The following is a 19,306-nucleotide window of genomic DNA, read 5'->3' as shown; positions in this document are numbered from 1 at the left end:
AGATTTCTCTTCCATTTATCTATAGTAAGCTTAGATTTACAGATTTCCATTAAAGCTGGAGCATTAGCATTAGCATTAGCGGCTAATGACACCCAACAGAGCTACACTGAGAAACCAGTGTTCTGGTGAGCCAGGGCAATATTAGCAAGTGATTTGTTCCGCTTGTTTTAACATGGTAAACGTGCAGGCAACAAACCAATTTACTTGCCTTTGAACTGCAAAAGAGGTAGCGCTGTGGTTAGAGGCTAAAGGTAATGCTGCTCCAACAGTGCTAGCCGGGGTTAGTAGTAGGCTACAGGCCAAAAATACTCAACTCGGGACGGTCAACAAGCAAGCGCATAGAGCAGTTAACAGCTAATGCTAATACTCATGGAGAACTAAACTGAATCTCCTGTATAACGCTGTTCTTTAGTAGAGTGGCTTTGCTGCTCCTTACAAGCTTACTTGTAAAATTCATAGACAAGATGCACCGAATTAAAAGGCACACTGACGATTTTTGGGAAAATGTAGTGCGGAAAATTTGGTATGTATTTTTTTTTTACGGTATGTATAAGGGCTCCTACATGATCAGCGTAGCTGAGGAATTAATAATGAGTTTAGAAACAAGGCGATTGTTTTAATGTTATGTTTGTTTGGTGTATATGCACCATTAACCCTCTACTAACTTTCACAATGTTTGTCAGCCGTTCTGGTTCTGGATACATTTTGATTAGCAGATTTAATTGATTAGTTTAAGATAAACAAGACAAAGTACAGAGAGAAATGCAGGCAGGACAATGCAGATGGTTAAAGACTTTGCTACAAATGAAGGTCACCAGTAAAATGCTCATCATAAGCACGTTTTTTAGGTCATAATTTTGATTTGTAGGACACATCAGCACCATCACTGCAGGCCTCTGACCACAAGAGGGTAATGACTGACTTCTTATTATCCAGAAAAGAGTCAATATTAGAAGTGCTACCAATCATGTTGAAGGAGCAGAATAGTCGAGCTACAGCAGATCTAATTGCTTGAGACCTTCATGATGTACTTTTTTAGAATGTTTTATAGACTGGCCTGTGTTGGCCTGGTTGGGTAGGATTTATCGATGGGAAATGGTGAGGCAGTACAGGAAATACTGTTCAAATCTATGTTGTTCTCAGTGGAGGACACCATTTATTGCACTCTACCGTCTGTAAGATTTTATGTCTGTGAGAGGGAAGAAAGTGCTGATTTTGCTTCAAAGTAGAAAAGCCACAGTAAAGTCTGTAAGCTCTGTAGGCAAGACTTTGTGGAGATTCTGCGGTGAAAGCGATGCAGGTGGAAGGATGATACAGGACTTGGTGTACCTTCTGATTAGTGAAGATCATTAGTAATGCCATTACTGGGATAGCTAGAAGGACTTTTCTTTTTCAGAAAGCACATTTCAAGTATCCACCACACCGTAATTAGGACAGAACACAGGAAGCCTAGACTGGCCTAAAACTGTAGAGAGAGTGTATTTAGCTCTTTATTGACTTGGACTACGTTCAGGCTGAAGTGACTCAAATAAGACTTTGTGCCTTAATCTGACATTGATCTGATTTTTTTTGTGTTTATATGTGTTTCAGAAGAGATGTATGAATTCCAATACTGGTATTGGCTATCTGCCCGAAACCATGCTCATTTACTCGTAATACTCGTACTCATACTCGTAATCGCAAACGAGGCCCCTATAACAAAATCTGATACTGTGTGCCTAATGAACAGACAACTCTTGTTTCTGACAACTTAGTTGTCTTTTATATATATTCAGGCCCATATCCTCAGTAGGGGGCCATTGTACAAGTGAGGAAATGAGAGAGAGAGAAAGAGAGAGAGAGAGAGAAAGAGAGAGAGAGAGAGAGAAAAAGAGAGAGAGCGAGAGAGAGAGAGAGAGAGAGAGCAAGAGCACACAATAAAGCAAGTGAGTTCAGCTCCGCAAATCATCTTTAGCGCAACAAAACTCATGAAGCACTTGGTCCGGTCATCCTTAATCCACCTTGACGTCAAAGATCTCGTACATATAACACAAACTATCCACATACAGCAAATTAACTTTTGCATTGCACTACTTTACGCTAACAACTGCACAATTACATAATGCTCCTGATTACTAGATTTTCAGAAGGTATTGGTTCCTGCAAGTACCAAAATACACACACTTGTATTCCTAGTTTTAAGGATGGATTCATTCACATCCCAGACAAATACAGCTCACTAAAGGTGCTTTCACACCTGCCTCTTTTGGTCCGGACTTTCTGACTTTTCAGTTTTGTTCGAACTAAAGTAGCAGGTGTGAAAAGGGGCCGCGAACCACGGTCCGGACCAAAGGACCAGATTTTGGTCCAACCAAGAGAGGTGGTCTCGGTCCGGATCTTCTGAACCATGGTCCGGTTCGCCTGCAGTGTGAAAGTGCTTTTCTAGATGGTTTGAACTTTTGGAGCCGTGGAAACACATGGGGCGAGGAGGAGACGAAATGTTTAATTGAAATTTGGTGCGATGAACATGTGAAAAGTGCCTAAAGTTGCTGCTACTGGTATAAAAACCACAATAGCAGCACTACTTTGGAGACAAAATGAATCTGTTCATTTATTCAACCCTTATCTTAAAAAGGCTTCCCGCCAAGAACCACCCGCTGAATTGTCAACACGCCAACGTCAGACGCATGTCCTTATGAAACCAATCAGCGTCAAGTTAAGGAAAACGCATCGATACGTAAGTGATGATAAAAGGATGTAGGAGTATCACACAAAGGTATTTGGTGCGCTCCCTAACTGCAGTGTGAAAACAAAAATAAGCAGACCAAATATATACAATGTAGCAAACACATGAACCTTGGTTCGGACCACGGTCTGGACTTTTAGCTGTGAAAGCACCCTTAAGACCCCATTTACTTCTGGTTGCTTTATAATGAAGTATGAGGATTAGATCTGGATATGGCCAAACACCTTAAAAATTCAGGTGTAAACACACCCAAGACACATTTAAAACAGATGCAGGTTTGATCACTCAAACCACTTTAGGAGGTGGTCTAGTACACATTTAAGCCACATGTCATAGCAGTGTAAACACATCTGTCTGGCCAAGATGCATTTGACAACCATAACTCCAGTTTAAACAAAACATTGCTGGTTTGACTAAAAAGTATAAATTCAGTTACTTGTCACGTGAAGGGATGTTAACAAGGTCATATATTTATGAATGTCAACTGTCAAGGTCCAAGGAAAAAAAACAGAATTGTTTGATCAGACTTGTGCTGTGAATGTAGCCTTAGAGATCCTGTCCTTGATAAGTCCAGTAGATGAGTGGTCAGACTGTGGTCCTTAGAAAGATCTAATGAAATATTATTTGGCCCACACAGCTTGCGTCATGGAAAAACTTGTAGGCAAGAACACAATGTAATTATAGGTCCTTTTTATTGGCCAGACTCCCTTACGAGTACTAGGGGGAGGTTATATGCTGTGAACAGCAGAGGAAAATCTGGACTTTGTGTTTAGGATACCATCCTCCAGTAACACTACAAATACAGCAAGCTCCAGAGACTTGAAAACTGGCTTTTATGTGCTCAAACACAAACCAAAAAGTAGTGTTTAGATTAGACATGTGTAACAAATGCATGTTAAGGACTGATCAGATATATTTATTTTCTTGTTTGTTTCTTTGCATTCATTTGTTTTGTGGGTTTATATAGCTAGACTTGTGATGTTCAAGGATCATATTAGGAAAATTAGAAACCCACACATTAGGAAACAGATGCCATAAATAGTGTTTCCTCTTGAGAAAAACAACAAATAGATGTTAAGGTTTGATAAGGTATATATTTTGTTCTTTGCTTGGTTTATTTTCTAACAAAAATGTCAAGTAGTTTGAGACTCAAAGGCTTCATTCTTCTTGAATATGGGCTGGAGGGAAAAAAGAAGAGCCTATAGCCATAACACACAGAAACATCCATGCTTGTCAGTTCATCCAATACAATACAGTGTAGGATGTGGTGCACGACGAGTCCTGCTGGCTGCAGAATTAAAGAGCGTATGTGTCAGACAGGGTTCTGAGTACAGCGGGAGTTCTTCCAACTTAAGGGTCAGAAATAACCTGGGGCAAAGGTCAACAATGTCCCCATTTTTAACACGATTCCCCTTTGAACACACAGTTTCAGTGCAGGGGCAAAAATGACCTCAAAAGTATGTGGAATAAATCAGTATGAAATTCACAGGAGAAGAAAGAACACTTTAGTTTTCAATGAAAGTCTATGTTAGAAGGGTTTTTGAAGCATTTCTGTCGGCTTATATAATCACAAAAGTGACACAATGTGGAGAACAACAGCTGGGTTCAAATTGTAAAAAAAAAAAAATCAAACAAAAAAAAACGTCAGTTTATATATAGCGACAACACACACACATATATAGACAATAGATTTGTGTGTGTATTTTTGTGTTTAGTTAACATGTAGCTAACTGGGGATACTGTCTTTGTTTATTAGGTGCAGTTTTCACTTGTTAGCTAGCTAGTTAACTGGATCTACTAGCTAAATGTAGCTGTAGTATTAATGTGTGTGGTGAATTAAATTTGCTATCTAGCTAAATGTAGCTGTAGTATTAGTTTGTTTGGTGAATTAAATTTGCTATCTAGCTAAATGTAGCTGTAGTATTAGTTTGTTTGGTGAATTGAATCTGCTAACTAGCTAAATGTGGCCTTAGTTTTAGTTTGTTAATATGGCAACTATCTGGCCTGGTTTGTTAGCTAATTGTTACTGATGTCATAGTAGTTTAGTAAATTTATTTATCTAAATAGCTAACTATAGCAGTAGTGTTAGTTTGTTAAGAATATTAACTAAGATTAACTATCTAGCTAGCTAACTGTGGCGGCTAAAGTAGGTTGTTTTTTTGTTGCAGTTAGTTAGCTAGCTAACAGTAGCTGCTGTATTAGCTAATTTGTCTTATTAATGAAAGTGGTAGCTAACTGGAGTTGCTGTATTATTTTGTCTATTGGGTGCCATTTTAGTTAGCTAGCTAACTAACTGGAGCTGCTGTATTAGCTAGTATGTCTTTTGAATGAAAGTAGTAGCTAACTGAAGCTTATGTATTAATTTGTTTATTGGGTGCAGTTTCTAATTAGCTAGTCAGCTAACTGGAGCTGCTGTATTAGTTTGTTTTGTGAATGTAGCTAATTTACAGCACAGTACAAACTGTTCAGCCCAGTGCAGGACTTCTGTCCAGACTGGGGCTTTAAAGCTGCAACTTGATGCTACTTGACAATTCAACACAGTAATTCTGTGTTACCTTATTATCCTGAAGTACATCAAATATCAGTTTAAAATAAATCTGTGCTGATAATGGTTTTTAATGTCTGACAGCGTGATTTTAGTGAGTTTTTTAATCTCAGTGAGAATAAAAAATTACCCATTTAAATTGAGGTCTAAGATGCATGGCTGTGTTCACCAGTGTTCAATCAGCAGCTTTGATGTTGTTGTTCCAAATGCTGCAGTTATTGAAATGAGAGCTGCTCATCAGGGCCACGTCTATCAGAGAGGATATGCCCTGAAAATAACATCAAGGTTCAAGGCCCTGCCATGCCTCATCATTATTGTGTTATTTAGCCATGTGCACCTGACCTCCTGTTACAGATCCGATTGTGACATCCACAATGTGTGTGTGTCTGAGATTGTGTGTGTGTGTGTTGAGGCTGCGCCACACTACTGCTTTGTATTCATGAGCCTCACTCCCTGTTGTATCTCTGCCTCACTAGATGATGAAGCATGCGTGGGACAGCTACAGGCAGTACGGCTGGGGACACAACGAGCTCAAGCCCATCGCCAAGAAAGGACATTCCACGAATATCTTTGGTGAGTGAGGTGTACACCCCTTTTTCCCATTGCACCCGAAAATCTGCTGCGCCCACAGGTTCGTCCTCTCATTTGCATGTAAATAACTGCGCTTGCTGTGTGGCTCTCTTCAAAGCAGAATTCCATACATACTCAAACACGTCCACTTTCCCAGGCGTTTGCAGTGTGTAATTTCTGTGTTTACAGATGATGCAGACAGACACATAAATGACACGAAGAGGCGGCGGGTCCAGTGCGTTCAGGCCGTCCAGTTTTATTTAATCATTTCATTTTCATTTTTTTTTCTGCTGCTGAACATTCCAGCTGTTTTGTGTGATAAAGGGGATCAGAATAAAGCATCTGTGTGTGAGTGTGTGAGTGTGTGAGCGTGTTTGTGTGTGTGTGTGTGTGTGTGTGTCTAGAAATTCATTGTGAGTTCATTCTGGCAAATTGACCATAAACTGCATTTTTCAAAGCTGATGAGAGCTGGTTGTGCCACAGTTTTCATTAGCTCTCTCTCTTGCTTTCTCTGTTATATTGTTTTAAATAGGGATGCACAGAAACAAATTTGTATAAAATGTATGCAAATACTGAGTACCGATACAGATACTTATTCTGACTGTATAGGTTCCTTTTGGTAAAGGTGGTGTCTTGTACCCTAAATAACGTATAATGTGCTTAAAGAACAAAAAAATTAAATGTTTGGCTACTGCAAATTTGAAGTTTCAAAATTAATTTTGACACAGTACAGTACCACCCAAGTAGAGAAGCGTAATAATTTCACACCGCAGACCGTTGAGACTGTGTATTGGCATGGACTTGGCAATAGGATAGGTATCACAATACAGGGATTGTGGTTCAATGTACAGCTCTGGAAAAAATAAGAGACCACTTGAAAATTATGGGTTTCTTTGATTTAACCAAATTGAAAACACCTGGAATATAATCAAGAGGAAAATGGACGATCACAAGCCATCAAACCAAACTGAACTGAAGTTATCCAAAATCAATATGTAAGACTCGTGGAGGAGAACATGCCAGTATGCATGAAAATTGTGATTAGAAACCAGGGTTATTTCACCAAATATTGATTTCTGAACTCTTAAAACTTTATGAATATAAATTTGTTTTCTCTGTATTATTTGAGGTCTGAAAGCTAATTTATTTCAGCCCTTTCTCATTTTCTGCAAATCAATGCTGTAAATGACAGTATTTTTATTTGGAATTTGTGGGAAATGTTGTCCGTAGTTTATAGAATAAAACAACAATGTTCATTTTACTCAAACATAAACCTATAAATAGCAAAATCAGAGAAACTGATTCAGAAACTGAAGGGGTCTCTTAATTTTTTCCAGAGCTGTATATCGCTATATATTGCAATTCTGTAAGCTAGGCAATTTATTTCTTTTGTTAAAGTAACATTTTTGAAAACTCTTATATAATAAACACACTATCATTCATAAAAACTGAATAAAATAAAAGTTTTTATGTAGTCAGAACAGTAGGATCACTTGACTGAGTATAACTTCTATCTAGTGGTCATGATTTAAACATCAGTAAATCAACTGCTTGTCTGCAGCCAGTTAAAAAATGTAAACAAATAATTAAAATACAGTGGTTTTAAAAATGTGAACAGTAATGGAAAACACAATATCGCCGTATGATACGATGAATTTTCTCAAATGCCTAGCTTTAATTAAGCGCCATCTATCGGTGCTTCATGGTATCTGTGCTTTCTATTGCCATTACCAGCACTGTGTGCCAGTATCAGTGCTATTACCTGTACAGTATTTGTATTTTAGACCATTGCTGCCGGTGTTTTTTTCAGTTGCTTTGTTGTGAACATAATGCAAGAAAAGGAGAAGGAGAAAGAGGGGATTGAGAATGAAAGAGTGAAAGCATTGCTGAGTGCCAGACATCTGACAATTCACTTTCATTATTAATGAGCCTGCCTTTCTGTTCCTACCTCTCACTCAGATCTCTCTTCCTCTGTATCTGTGTGGGAGAGGACTGTTCTCTATGGGCTGTATTGATCATTTATCTGTGTGTGTGTGTGCAGACAAGGTAGAGCACTTGTGAATAATCATTTGACATTGATGGAGGCAGGTTGAAATCGTATTTTTACCTCTTTAAGCTAAGGGTTGTGAGATCTTCCTCCAGTAAACCAGCAGTCATATTTTTATTACTGCAGCACATTATTATGAAGCTATAATTCAAAATTATATTCTAAACTCGGTTGTGCAATTCTTGGAGCAAGACTGCAGACGTGATTTTTTTCTGAACCAAAAAGAGGTGTAGCAGCATTGTGTGTGAGCCAGTTGCCTTGCAGAGGCATTATTAATGACTGCTGGTGGTGGTGACAGCCTGATAATGTCATTCTGTTTTCTAACTACAGTTGCTCATGTTTTTTTTCCAGTTTTTGTATTTAGTGTTGTTTTTTTGTTTGTTTGTGTTTAGCAATTATAAAAAGGGGTGATACAAGATAATTCCTCCAATGGACTGAGGCTGCAGAACAAAATGGCAATATTGCTTTTGGGAAACTTTAATATAGCACTAATGGAGTGATGCAATATTTTACATAATGCATGATAAGGAACAGAATATAGATAATCTTCAGACTGTCTTGGAATAGGTTTATGTGGGAAATTCAAGAAATACAAAAATCTGTCAAGTAGAGATGGAAAGATTTATGCACTGCATATAGATATCTGATGATGATGTGATGATATTTCTCAAATTTTCTCAAAATCCTGTCAGTTTATCAGATCATATACAACAGTTAAGGGTCTCCTTTTTTTTGTTCTTTGTGAAATACTATAGGTTTCTCTGAGTTGTATATGCATGCTGCACATGAAACTGTTTCTCAACTTCTATTGTCTGCAGTAACTATAAAAATAAAATAATCAGAAAACAAGTCTTCGTAAACCTGTGAATTCATGGCCTCACCCACTGTGGCTTGCGATCGCTTACAGGCAACACTGAAGTCACGCAGCCAGGCACGTCTCGTCAGACAGGAGCTTGCAGTGCTAGTAACAACATAGCAGTTCTTCTGTTATTTGTGCAAATAACACATCAGTGTTATATGCTTTGCCCAGTAATTCAGAGCTAAGGAACAAATGGTTAGATTTTGTCTGTGGAACACCATCAGCAAAATACAATTAAGATAGGTAGGTGTATGTTTAAAACAGTTCTGTTTACACTAGATAAAAGTAAATGGTGGATTTTTACTTTCTGGACCTTGACTGCCTACCTCTGTGTGTAAGTATCTATAGGTTTACATAAGATATCCGGTGGGTTTTGTGGGTTTTACAGAAACTTAAAGACTAGGTCAGTGGCTGAACTGCACTTAGCAGGGCATTACACGTGTTGTAAAGTAACATATGACATTGCAAAGACTGTTGTTAGTGTAAAATTTTGAATTTGAAGTGTTTCTTACTGTTGTCTGTCTTGCTGGTATTGCAGTGCTGTTAGCTAGTGCTGGGCGATAAAACGATATCGATAGTTATCGAGGAAACTATATATCGCGATAAGTCGGGGCGAGAAATTCGATAAACTAAATTTTCTATTTCCCGTTTAAGTAGCGTTGTGAAAAGGCGCAGCACGAGACCAGGCAGCACGCTGAACTGCTGCTCAGCCCAGTACAACCCCTCCCCTCCCCTCTCCACCATCCCCCTCCGCCCCACCCCCCGAGCCCCTCCACTCTGAACTCCTCACATAGCGGCTCCTTCTCTCCCATTTACTGGATAAACTTCATTTATACTATTCAGCGGCGCTACACTGGAAAACTCACCTTTTAAATATGAGGCATGCGTCTCCAAGATATTTAGAGAGGTGAGCTTGTTCAGATTTCTGAAGGCAGGTAAACGCTGCTCTGTTTGCTGCTAGTTAGATTAGCTTGTCTCCAGTTTAAAGTTAGCGATGTTTAGGTGTAAAAGGGATCTGTGCAATCTGTCATCATTAGCTAAGATGCTTTCACTGCTTTTTACATTCTAATAAACTAATGGGTAACGCACGTTAGCCGTGTTAATCCACGTTTCGTGTAAATTAAGGTTAACTTCAGCACGAGTGAGGGGTTAGTATATAAACACACAGAAAGGAAGCACTTTCCATCTTTTTTCCTAACTCTCACTGTTTCTGTTAGAAAACCCTGAGGGCAGCATTCTCCTCTGTCTTTGTGTTTTATAGTTTTTAACAGATAGAGAGTCTGTTATGCTGGATATTTTACTAAATACAGAAGATTATATAATCTGTCTAGCTGTATTTGAACTGAGCTAAACATTGCTGTTACTGAACTGGAGTTTTAAATACACTTAAGTAATGTAAGTCTAGTCTACTGAAAGCCAGTAATGTTAGTATAAATCTGTACTGCAGTAGAAGTGGATCATTTCAGAAACTTGACTTTATTCCTCCCACCTCCATTATAGGCCACTTTTTTTAAAATATTTAAATGTTAGCTTAATTTAAATGTAAAAAAAACTAAAGGCTCTTATTTAAAAAAAAACATAAGCAGTAAATTATCTAAAATTACAACAAATAGAAAATAGAAAAACAGTAAAACATATGTAATACATACTTTTTATATGACCAAAATTAAACTAGACTGAAATCTGACTAAAACTAATAATATCCGATAGACTAAAATGTAACTAAAACTATTATACATTTTAGTGAAAAGACTAAGACTGTATCAAAATCACCTGTCAAAATGAACACTGTGATATACTCTTGTATTTTGCTTTATGTAGTTGCCTGCATTCAGGGAGGGGAATGATCTTTTGATTAAATATAATTTTATAAAAATAAATAAAGTGTTATTGCAATTTAAATTAAACAGACATATAATGTAAAGGGTCTTACATATTTTTTAGTTTATATATTTGTCCCCTTTTTAAAATTAATTTAAAAGCTGTACCCACCTGGCAAGATGTTAACATCCTAGTGTCTGTCCACAAGGCTCTGAGCCTGCTAGTGATTTTGTCCATAACTCCCTTATTCTGTCACTTCTGAGTAAAAATAGAAACCTTTAAGTGTAACAGAAAGTGATTTGATTTATATCGTGATACATATCGATATCGGCTGATATGAAAAACTATATCGTAATAAGATTTTTTTCCATATCGCCCAGCCCTACTGTTAGCCAATCAGAAGTAATATTTTTGCATGTATGAATATTCATGAACAAGAACCAAAATCCTATCGTTTTTCCCCGCGCCCGCACTCCTCCGTGGGAATACAGCCCAACACAGAATCACCGGAGTTCTTTTTTTTTTTTTTCCACAAAAAAACGCTCACATTGTATTAATTCATACTAGAGACTACAACTAGACATTTTAACATGAATGAAAAAATGATGGAATGAGATCTTTAAGGATTAAAACATCTCTGTGCCAGACTCATTGCATGGACTTTCATGGGATTCCAAAAAGTAAAGAAGATTTAAATAAGAAAATAAGTACACAGTATATTATAAAACCCCTGCTTGATTATTTATGAAAAAGTCAACCTAGAAAGGCTAATGTGACCTCTAGTCCCACCCTCAATCAGTATCAATAATCAGCTATTCGAGCTGAAGGACGATCTTTAGTCAAAATTTGCCCCTAAACTTAGTCTTTCATCGGAACTTAAAAATAATTAAAATAGTTTTGAAAAAATAAACAAATTAAAACAAATAAAAAATAGAAGGTGAGCAAACAGAGCAAACATTCATAACTGTGTTTTAGTGGTTTCAGTATAGCTAAGTTTTTTCTCTTTTGTTTGAAATCTTTGTTTGATGAGAGTCCTTTGTGTAATACGAGGTTGTCAGTGTTTGTGTTAGGACACTGTCTTTGCATTGCTGGTGTCGGACAGTGTAACACGCAGCGTGCTTGGAGGTTTGACCTTTTGACTGCAGGGCTGATGTGGTGATGGAAGCGTATCAGTTTACCTGTGGCTGGCTCAGGGGTCATTTGATCACACTTGGCTGACTTGTTGGTTTTTGCAGGAAAATGTTTGTTTGACACGTGCAGGGCTGTGCAGGCTGAAGCACTTGAGCTGTTTGTGCTGTGGTCTTGGAGTACACAGAGTGATTGTAAACACTTTGTTTACTAGAAAAAGTGCTTTTGTGCAAACCGTGGGTCAGATTACATAGATTACCGCAGTACATTCATCACTATGTGTCAAAACACTGTATCAGTGTTTCCCACTGAAAAGATATAGATAGCAACTTATCCCCCTAAAGTGTATTGACAGCCTCTCTTGGATATTTGTCGGATATCAAAATTACATAGTGAAAATAAGTAATATTTAAATTAAGATTTCCATAACCGTCACATTTGCTAAATCCCCAAAATTGTTGCCTTCTGGTTAGTATTTGGGTGCTTTCACACCTACCATTGTAGTTCCAGGAACCACGGTCCAAACCAGTTGACCAAAATTTGCTCAACTCTGCCTTTCAAAGTGTTGTGCCGAATTTTGCCTCCCTGCCAGAATCAGACTGTAACATGTTACATGGAACAGATTACTATTGGACTTTGTTTTTTTACGTCTGTGTAAAAAAAAAAAAAAAAGAATCTACAGTTTTGTGCCCATACTGCTGTGTGAGATCATAAAAATGTGAGTCGGATATGGGCACAACACTGTGCCTTTTCCTTCTTATGTTGTTTAATGTGTGACGAAATTTGCATTGCCTTCCTGTAATTTGTTTGAAAATCTGAACCATCTAGAAAAGTGCTTTTAAACTTCAGTGCAAACTGGAATGGTTTAGATATTTTAGACTTTCTGACTACTTACATTTTATTTGAGACAGGCAAACAGGTCACCCATTAAATAATAGAAGAACTTCAAGAACCGGAGTTGTGCCAAAATCTGACTCTCATTCACGAGTACACACAGATGACATGATTCATGTATCCACTGTAACTGTAGATTAACACTTGTTTATGAACAGCAATAAAAAGGAATCTGAGAGGAATCTGTCATGCGCATTCTGCTGTGTAACACATGCATTTGAATTTACTTGTATTGCGGCAGGGAGGCATACCAGATTTTTGCACTGTAAAGCGCACCATATTATAAGGCGCACTATGAATAAACGTCAATTTTCTGGTTTATTTTCATACATAAGGCTCACTGGACACATTTAAGATACACTAAAAGGAACTTCTAATTCAGCAGGTCTCGCTGCTGTGTGGTGGTGGTGAGTGGCTAACTAAGTTAAGCAAAGCTAAGCTAAGTAAACAAAACTGTAATAAAAAGACTCTTTTAAAGTCAAATGAGCACTGGATGTTAATCTACACAGATTTCTCTCCTGAAAACTCTTTATTTGGCTGAGTAAAACGCTTCCATTTATTTACAGTAAGCTTAGATTCACGAGTTTTTCCAGCACGAGGCGGGAGCATTAGCATTAGCGGCTAACCGCTCCAACAGTGCTAGCAGGGGTTAGGAGCAGGCTATTGGCTGATAATGCTCCACTCTGAACAGGAGAAATAGCGGTTAGCAGCTAATGCTAATGCTACTCCAGTCCTGGTGCTGGAGAACTAAACTGAAACCCCAGAATAACACTGCAATTTACAGCCTGACTGGTAAAAGTCATGCAAAAGACACAGTGGACAATTTTTGGGCACCTTATAGTGCGAAAAATATAATTTGCAAAACATCTGGTGAGGCAATTTGTTGATCTAACGACATGCACCCATCTGATGCATGCCCTTCTACAAATCAAACATTAAGTATAGGAAGATGTAGCCCACAGGTACTTAACTTTGCAGTTAAAATGAGCACACTAAAGATGACATGATACGGCAATGTGAATCCCAAAAAAAACTGACTGAATTTACTCTGCATTTCAGGTGTGCAAACACACTTAGAATGCCTATAGAGCCACACTTTAACTTTGCTGAGTCACCAGTTGAAGCTGTGTGGACCGTTTGTACTTTTTTTGGCCCCAGATTCTGATAAGTTACAATATCTGATCTCATTAATTTTTTATAGTTAGTTTTTTCCTTTCCTTCAGTTAATAATAGCTTCTTGATTTGCAGTTGAAAAGTGGTTTAAATTTCTAAGTTTTAGCAAATTTATTGTGGGTTTTGTCTGCAGCTGAAGTCCTACAGCTGTATTCAGTTTTCTGATAAAAGCCTGTATTTAGCAGCCGTAATCAAGAGTCTTCTAACACAGGCGAGCATCAGTGGTTAATTGGTTTCGTGCCTTTTGTGTAGCTGGGTCAATCGAACCAGCTCAAAGCTTAACCTCAGTTTCAGGCCTGCACAAAGATGGTCCTTAAATGTTGAACTGAGCCACAGAGGAGTAGCTGTGCTAACTCTGCTCTGACCAGTGTTGCTGACTGCTTCTGGTTCCTGTCTTATGTTCTGGATCATCACCGTCTCTCTTTGAAGTGTGGTTGTCATCTCTACGGTGGTCAGGTCAGATGCGTCAGAGTGGTCACTGTGAAATGAAGCAGAGCTGTGGATTAGAGAGGCTTTGATCAGCACTCAGTTTAATCAATACCGGCTGAAGTCTACCCACCCAAGTACTCTACTCCATTTCCTTCTGCTAATACACTCTTAGAATGTTTAAAAAAATATAGATTTTCTAAGACTATATTTTAAAACTTTGTATAGCACCCTGTGAATGTAAAATGTTGGATGATATTAGAGTATATGAACTTTTTGTAATATGTGGTCACTAGTTTGTAAAAGTCCAGCATGCCAAAATTCCTGCACCTATAAAAACCCTGAATAAATAAGCAAAAAAAGATCATTCTAAAAGAATACATGAAGATGCACATCGACTATAAATTATTGTACAATGTATGACCATTACCTTAATATGTTTTCTCACATTAATATTGCCTCTTGTGTTTACATAGCGACCTCTGGACTAGAAACCTCTGGAATATAATCAAGAGGAAAATGAATGATCACAAGCCATCAAACCAAGATGAACTGCTTGAATTTTTGCACCAGGAGTGGCATAAAGTTATCCAAAAGCAGTGTGTAAGACTGGTGGAGGAGATCATGCCAAGATGAATGAAAACTGTGATTAAAAAACAGGGTTATTCCAACAAATATTGATTATTTCTGAACTCTTAAAACTTTATGAATATGAACTTGTTTTCTTTGCATTATTTGAGGTCTGAAAGCTCTTCATCTTTTTTGTTATTTCAGCCATTTCTCTTTTTCTGTTAATAAATGCTCTAAATGACAGTATTTATATTTGGAATTTGGACGAAATGTTGTCTGTAGTTTATAGAATAATACTTTCTTCATTTTACTCAAACATGTTCCTAGAAAAGCTGATTTAAAAGCTGAAGTGGTCGCTTAAATTTTTCCAGAGCTGTATATGAGTCAGTATGTTCACTTTATTTACAATCAATAATTTTTTTTTATATTAGTTTTATTTTTTAGGTTGTTAAAATAGATTTCTAGTTTAATTTTAGTGTCTTAATAAGTAAAAGTAGCTTTTAAATGTATTATTATGATTTTAAAGTGACTGTAATTTTTGTTATCGCAGTTGTTTCTGGGGCAATATATTGTTCATAAAAAAGTGGTTACCATTATAGGCCTAGTGTATTTTTGCTAATTTTTTACTATTACTGGATGTGATTCACTTGTATATTCCATAGAATTCATATAATCTACAAAATGTACTGTAGTCTGTGCATCTGTGTAGTTTATTGCACACAGTTGTACTGTATTCTCCTGTTCGGCTGCTGACCATGTTCCATTTAAAGTTTGTTAGTTAGGCTGCTGCTTTCTGTTCAGCAAACTAGGTCATCTTTTCCTTTTATTGGCTCCCAGGGCAGAACAGCACAGCGCATGATGGGCAGAGTTATAAAGCGGCTGCATGATGACTCTCCCTGGAGAGCAAGGCCTGATTGGCGTAAGGATCTGGTCTTGAGTGAACGCTGAATGAATGGCTGCTTTGGGAAGAGCCTCACATCACTGTCAGACTGCTGAGGCCTGTATGACCATGAAACACTGCTTAGAGGGAGGAATGAGAGAGGGAAAGAGATAAAGGAACAGACTTGAATAAGGTGAAAAATGGACAAAGAGAGCGGCAAGATCGAGATTAGAGGAGGGAATAGGTTAGGGAGTTTAGAAGAGGAGGTTGACGGAAAAAGAAAAAGAAAGTGCTTTGGCGAGGCCTGTTCCCGCCCATAGGGTTCATTGGCTTCATTCATTTTCAGTATTCTTCAACTCGTTTGTATAATTCCCGCCATCCCCCTAGGAATCTAGATGAAATCTCCAATTATACATGCATTTCTGTGCTTCTTGTGAAATTGCGTTCCCTAGGTGGTTAATATTTTCTTAATGATCCGTGTGATTCTCTTGTTCATTCTGTTTGACTGCAGAGAACATGGGGAAATAGGCAGTGGCTCACAGCACGGCACTGTGTGAGTGAGTGTGTATGAGTGTGTGAGTGTGTGTGTGCGTTAGTGTGCGCAGTAAGTGAGCGCAGCAGTGTTGTTAATGGTGTAATGATGGTTTAGATGCGATGAGAGTTCCAGAAGGGCTGTAAGGGGGGAGTGCAGAGATTTGCCTGCTTTATCCAAGTCGTGCTGTTGAATACACTTTTATATAAATGTAAATATATGTATGCTGCATATAATGAATGTAATGTCACGAAAGCTGCGGCTAAAGATCTGTGCCTTATGCCACATTTACATGCAGCACAGCACCACAATAAACTCTCTGTTCTTTTTCATGGGAAACCGCCGCTTGCAACAGACGTGATTGGTTCTGTCAGTTGGATTAGGGCGATGCGGTGCCTCGAGAAGTTGAACGGAGATGAACTTTGTGCAAATCAATCTGACCAGAGCAATGTGCTTACCTGTCAGAGAGCAGGTGTACGGTTTGTGTATGAATTTATAGAACATTTATTCCCCTTAAAAATGTTCCTATGAGACCTAGAAACACAGCAAGTGCTGTTTTTTTGTCATTTTTATTAACATAAATACAGTATATTGTTAATAACACAGATGTTTGATCTTGTTCTGACTGCAGGTAAAGTCTGATTTACTGTGTAAAAAACAAACAAACAAAAAAAAAACTTTAAATTGTTCTCCTTAATGTGATATTTAAATCAGCTGAACAAGTGATATTGAATTGTACCCTAGACAATAGCAAACTAGTTGCATCAAGTACTACTATTTGGATTCTAGTTAAAAGCTGGTCTAACTAAATTATTTATGTTGGCAAAATTAACTAATTGTAGTCTAACCCTAATTGAGGCCAAGCCAACTACTCTGCACATGCTCAGTTTGACTCTTTAGTCAAACGGGGTCTACTGAGCAATTATGCAGGGTTGTTCACCTGATGTTGGTCAAGCTCTTTGCATATTGACCTTGTCTTCCCACCTCTCACTCACCATCAGTTAATTCTTTTGGGATTTATATATATACAGTGCCCTCCATAATTATTGGCACCCCTGGTTAAGATGTGTTCTTTAGCTTCTCATAAATTGAGTTTTGTTCAAAATAATATAGGACCACGATGGGAAAAAAGTAAAGTCCAACCTTTAACTCAAGTAAATTTTAAGGGGGAAATAAAATCCCTGACTAAGAAATAATTATTCTTCATAAAATCACCTGTTCCACAATTATTGGCACCCCTAACAATTCTTAGGAAATAAATTTAATAAAAGTATTTCTGTCACTTCTACAGTAGTTTACGAAGTTGATCAGAGTATGTAGGAACATTTAATTAGTAATTCACAACTTCCTGTTTCCCTGGGGTATAAATATGACGTGACACAGAGGCCATTTATCTTCAACATGGGAAAGACAAAGGAACATACCATTCAAGTGAGGCAGATGTGTGTTGACCTTCACAAGTCAGGCAATGGCTACAAGAAAATCGCTACTCGCCTACACCTGTCCATATCTACTGTCAGAGGAATTATTAAGAAGTTTAAAACAACTGGAACAGTGGTAAACGAGCCTGGACGAGGACGCAAGTTTATTTTGCCACCACGCACAGTGAGGAGGATGATAAGAGAAATAAAAAGTTCTCCAAAGCTCACTGTTACAGAATTGCAACAAATGGTAGCTTCTTGGGGTCACAAAGTCTCCAAAACAACCATCAGGCGCTATCTACATGCCAACAAGCTGTTTGGGAGGCATGCACGGAAGAAACCATTTCTCACTCACAATCATAAACGCAAACGTTTGGAGTTTGCTAAGCGGTACTGGGACTTCAACTGGGACTGTGTGCTTTGGTCAAATGAAACAAAGATAGAGCTTTTTGGCAACAAATGCTCTAAGTGGGTCTGGCTTACGTAACACAAGAGCTGAGTATGCAGAAAAGCACCTCATGCCCACTGTGAAATACGGCGGGGGATCAGTGATGCTGTGGGCCTGTTTCTCTTCTAAAGGCCCTGGGAACCTTGTTAGGGTGCATGGCATCATGAATGCTCTAAAATACCAGGACATTTTAAAACAAAATCTGGTGGCTTCTGCCCGAAAGCTGAAGATGGGTCGTCACTGGGTCTTTCAGCAAGATAATGACCCTAAACATGTGGCCAAATCTACACAGAAATGGTTCACCGCACACAGAATCAAGCTCCTCCCATGGCCATCTCAGTCCCCAGACCTCAACCCCATTGAAAACCTGTGGGGTGAGCTGAAGAGGAGAGTGCAGAGGAGAGGACCCAGGTCGTTGGATGATTTAGAGAGAATGTGCAAAGAGGAATGGTCAAAGATCCCTCTTTCTGTATTCTCCCATCTTGTGAAACATTACAGGAGAAGATTAGGTGCTGTTTTGTTGGCAAAAGGGGGTTGTACAAAGTATTAACATCAGGGGTGCTAATAATTGTGGCACACATGATTTGATGTTAAATAATTATTTCTTAATGTGGGATTTTTTTCCTACTGAATAAATTCACTTGAGTTAAAGGTTGTATTTTACTCTTTTTTTCCATCGTGATCCTATATTATTTTGAACAAAACTCAATTTATGAGAAGCTAAAGAACACATCTTAACCACGGGTGCCAATAATTATGGAGGGCACTGTATGTTATATAATAGTGAACTGCCTGGCCTCAGTGTTGAAGGCTATAAGAGCAAGTTACTGTCTGGGTCCAGCTGGTCATTTTTACATTACTGTAAGCTTATATGACTGACAATAAGACATATATGTAATAGTCATAAACAATATATAGTATTGTGCTTATATGTAAGTTTGATTTATGTAAAACATGCCATGGACATACAAGTTAATTGTTTTAGTTAATCTTAAGGAATAGTCAGCAGAACGTACAAAATACATTTCATAGAACCTTAATGAGGCCAGGTAACACAAAGTGAATTTTCAAGTTAATTAGACCTAATATTTAAAGTTTCTATGCATATTCAAAATGAATTATCTAAAAAAAAAGATTTCTAGTTGGCACAACTGTCTGTGTTAAAAGTTTTCTTACCTTTTTATTTTTACAGTGTTTTGTTGTTCTCGTAAATGGTGTACCAAAATGACCAAAATTTGTATCTGAAACCAAACAAAACTAAACATTT

General features: G+C 37.9%; 1 protein-coding gene across 1 annotated transcript in view; it reads left to right on the top strand.

The window, feature by feature from the left end:
* Positions 1 to 19,306, top strand: part of man1a2 (mannosidase, alpha, class 1A, member 2) — a 169,756-nt gene that overhangs the window by 73,394 nt on the left and 77,056 nt on the right. Inside the window, exon 4 of the mRNA XM_049485404.1 lies at positions 5,747 to 5,843. Coding sequence (XP_049341361.1) covers positions 5,747 to 5,843 — 97 coding nt within the window. The remainder of the gene's footprint in view (positions 1 to 5,746; positions 5,844 to 19,306) is intronic.

This window comes from Astyanax mexicanus, chromosome 11 (genome assembly GCF_023375975.1).
Source record: "Astyanax mexicanus isolate ESR-SI-001 chromosome 11, AstMex3_surface, whole genome shotgun sequence".
In the NCBI taxonomy this organism is placed as follows: Eukaryota; Metazoa; Chordata; class Actinopteri; order Characiformes; family Acestrorhamphidae; genus Astyanax; species Astyanax mexicanus.
Note: the sequence above shows the minus strand (reverse complement) of the source record. Positions and strands in the feature narration are given on the sequence as shown.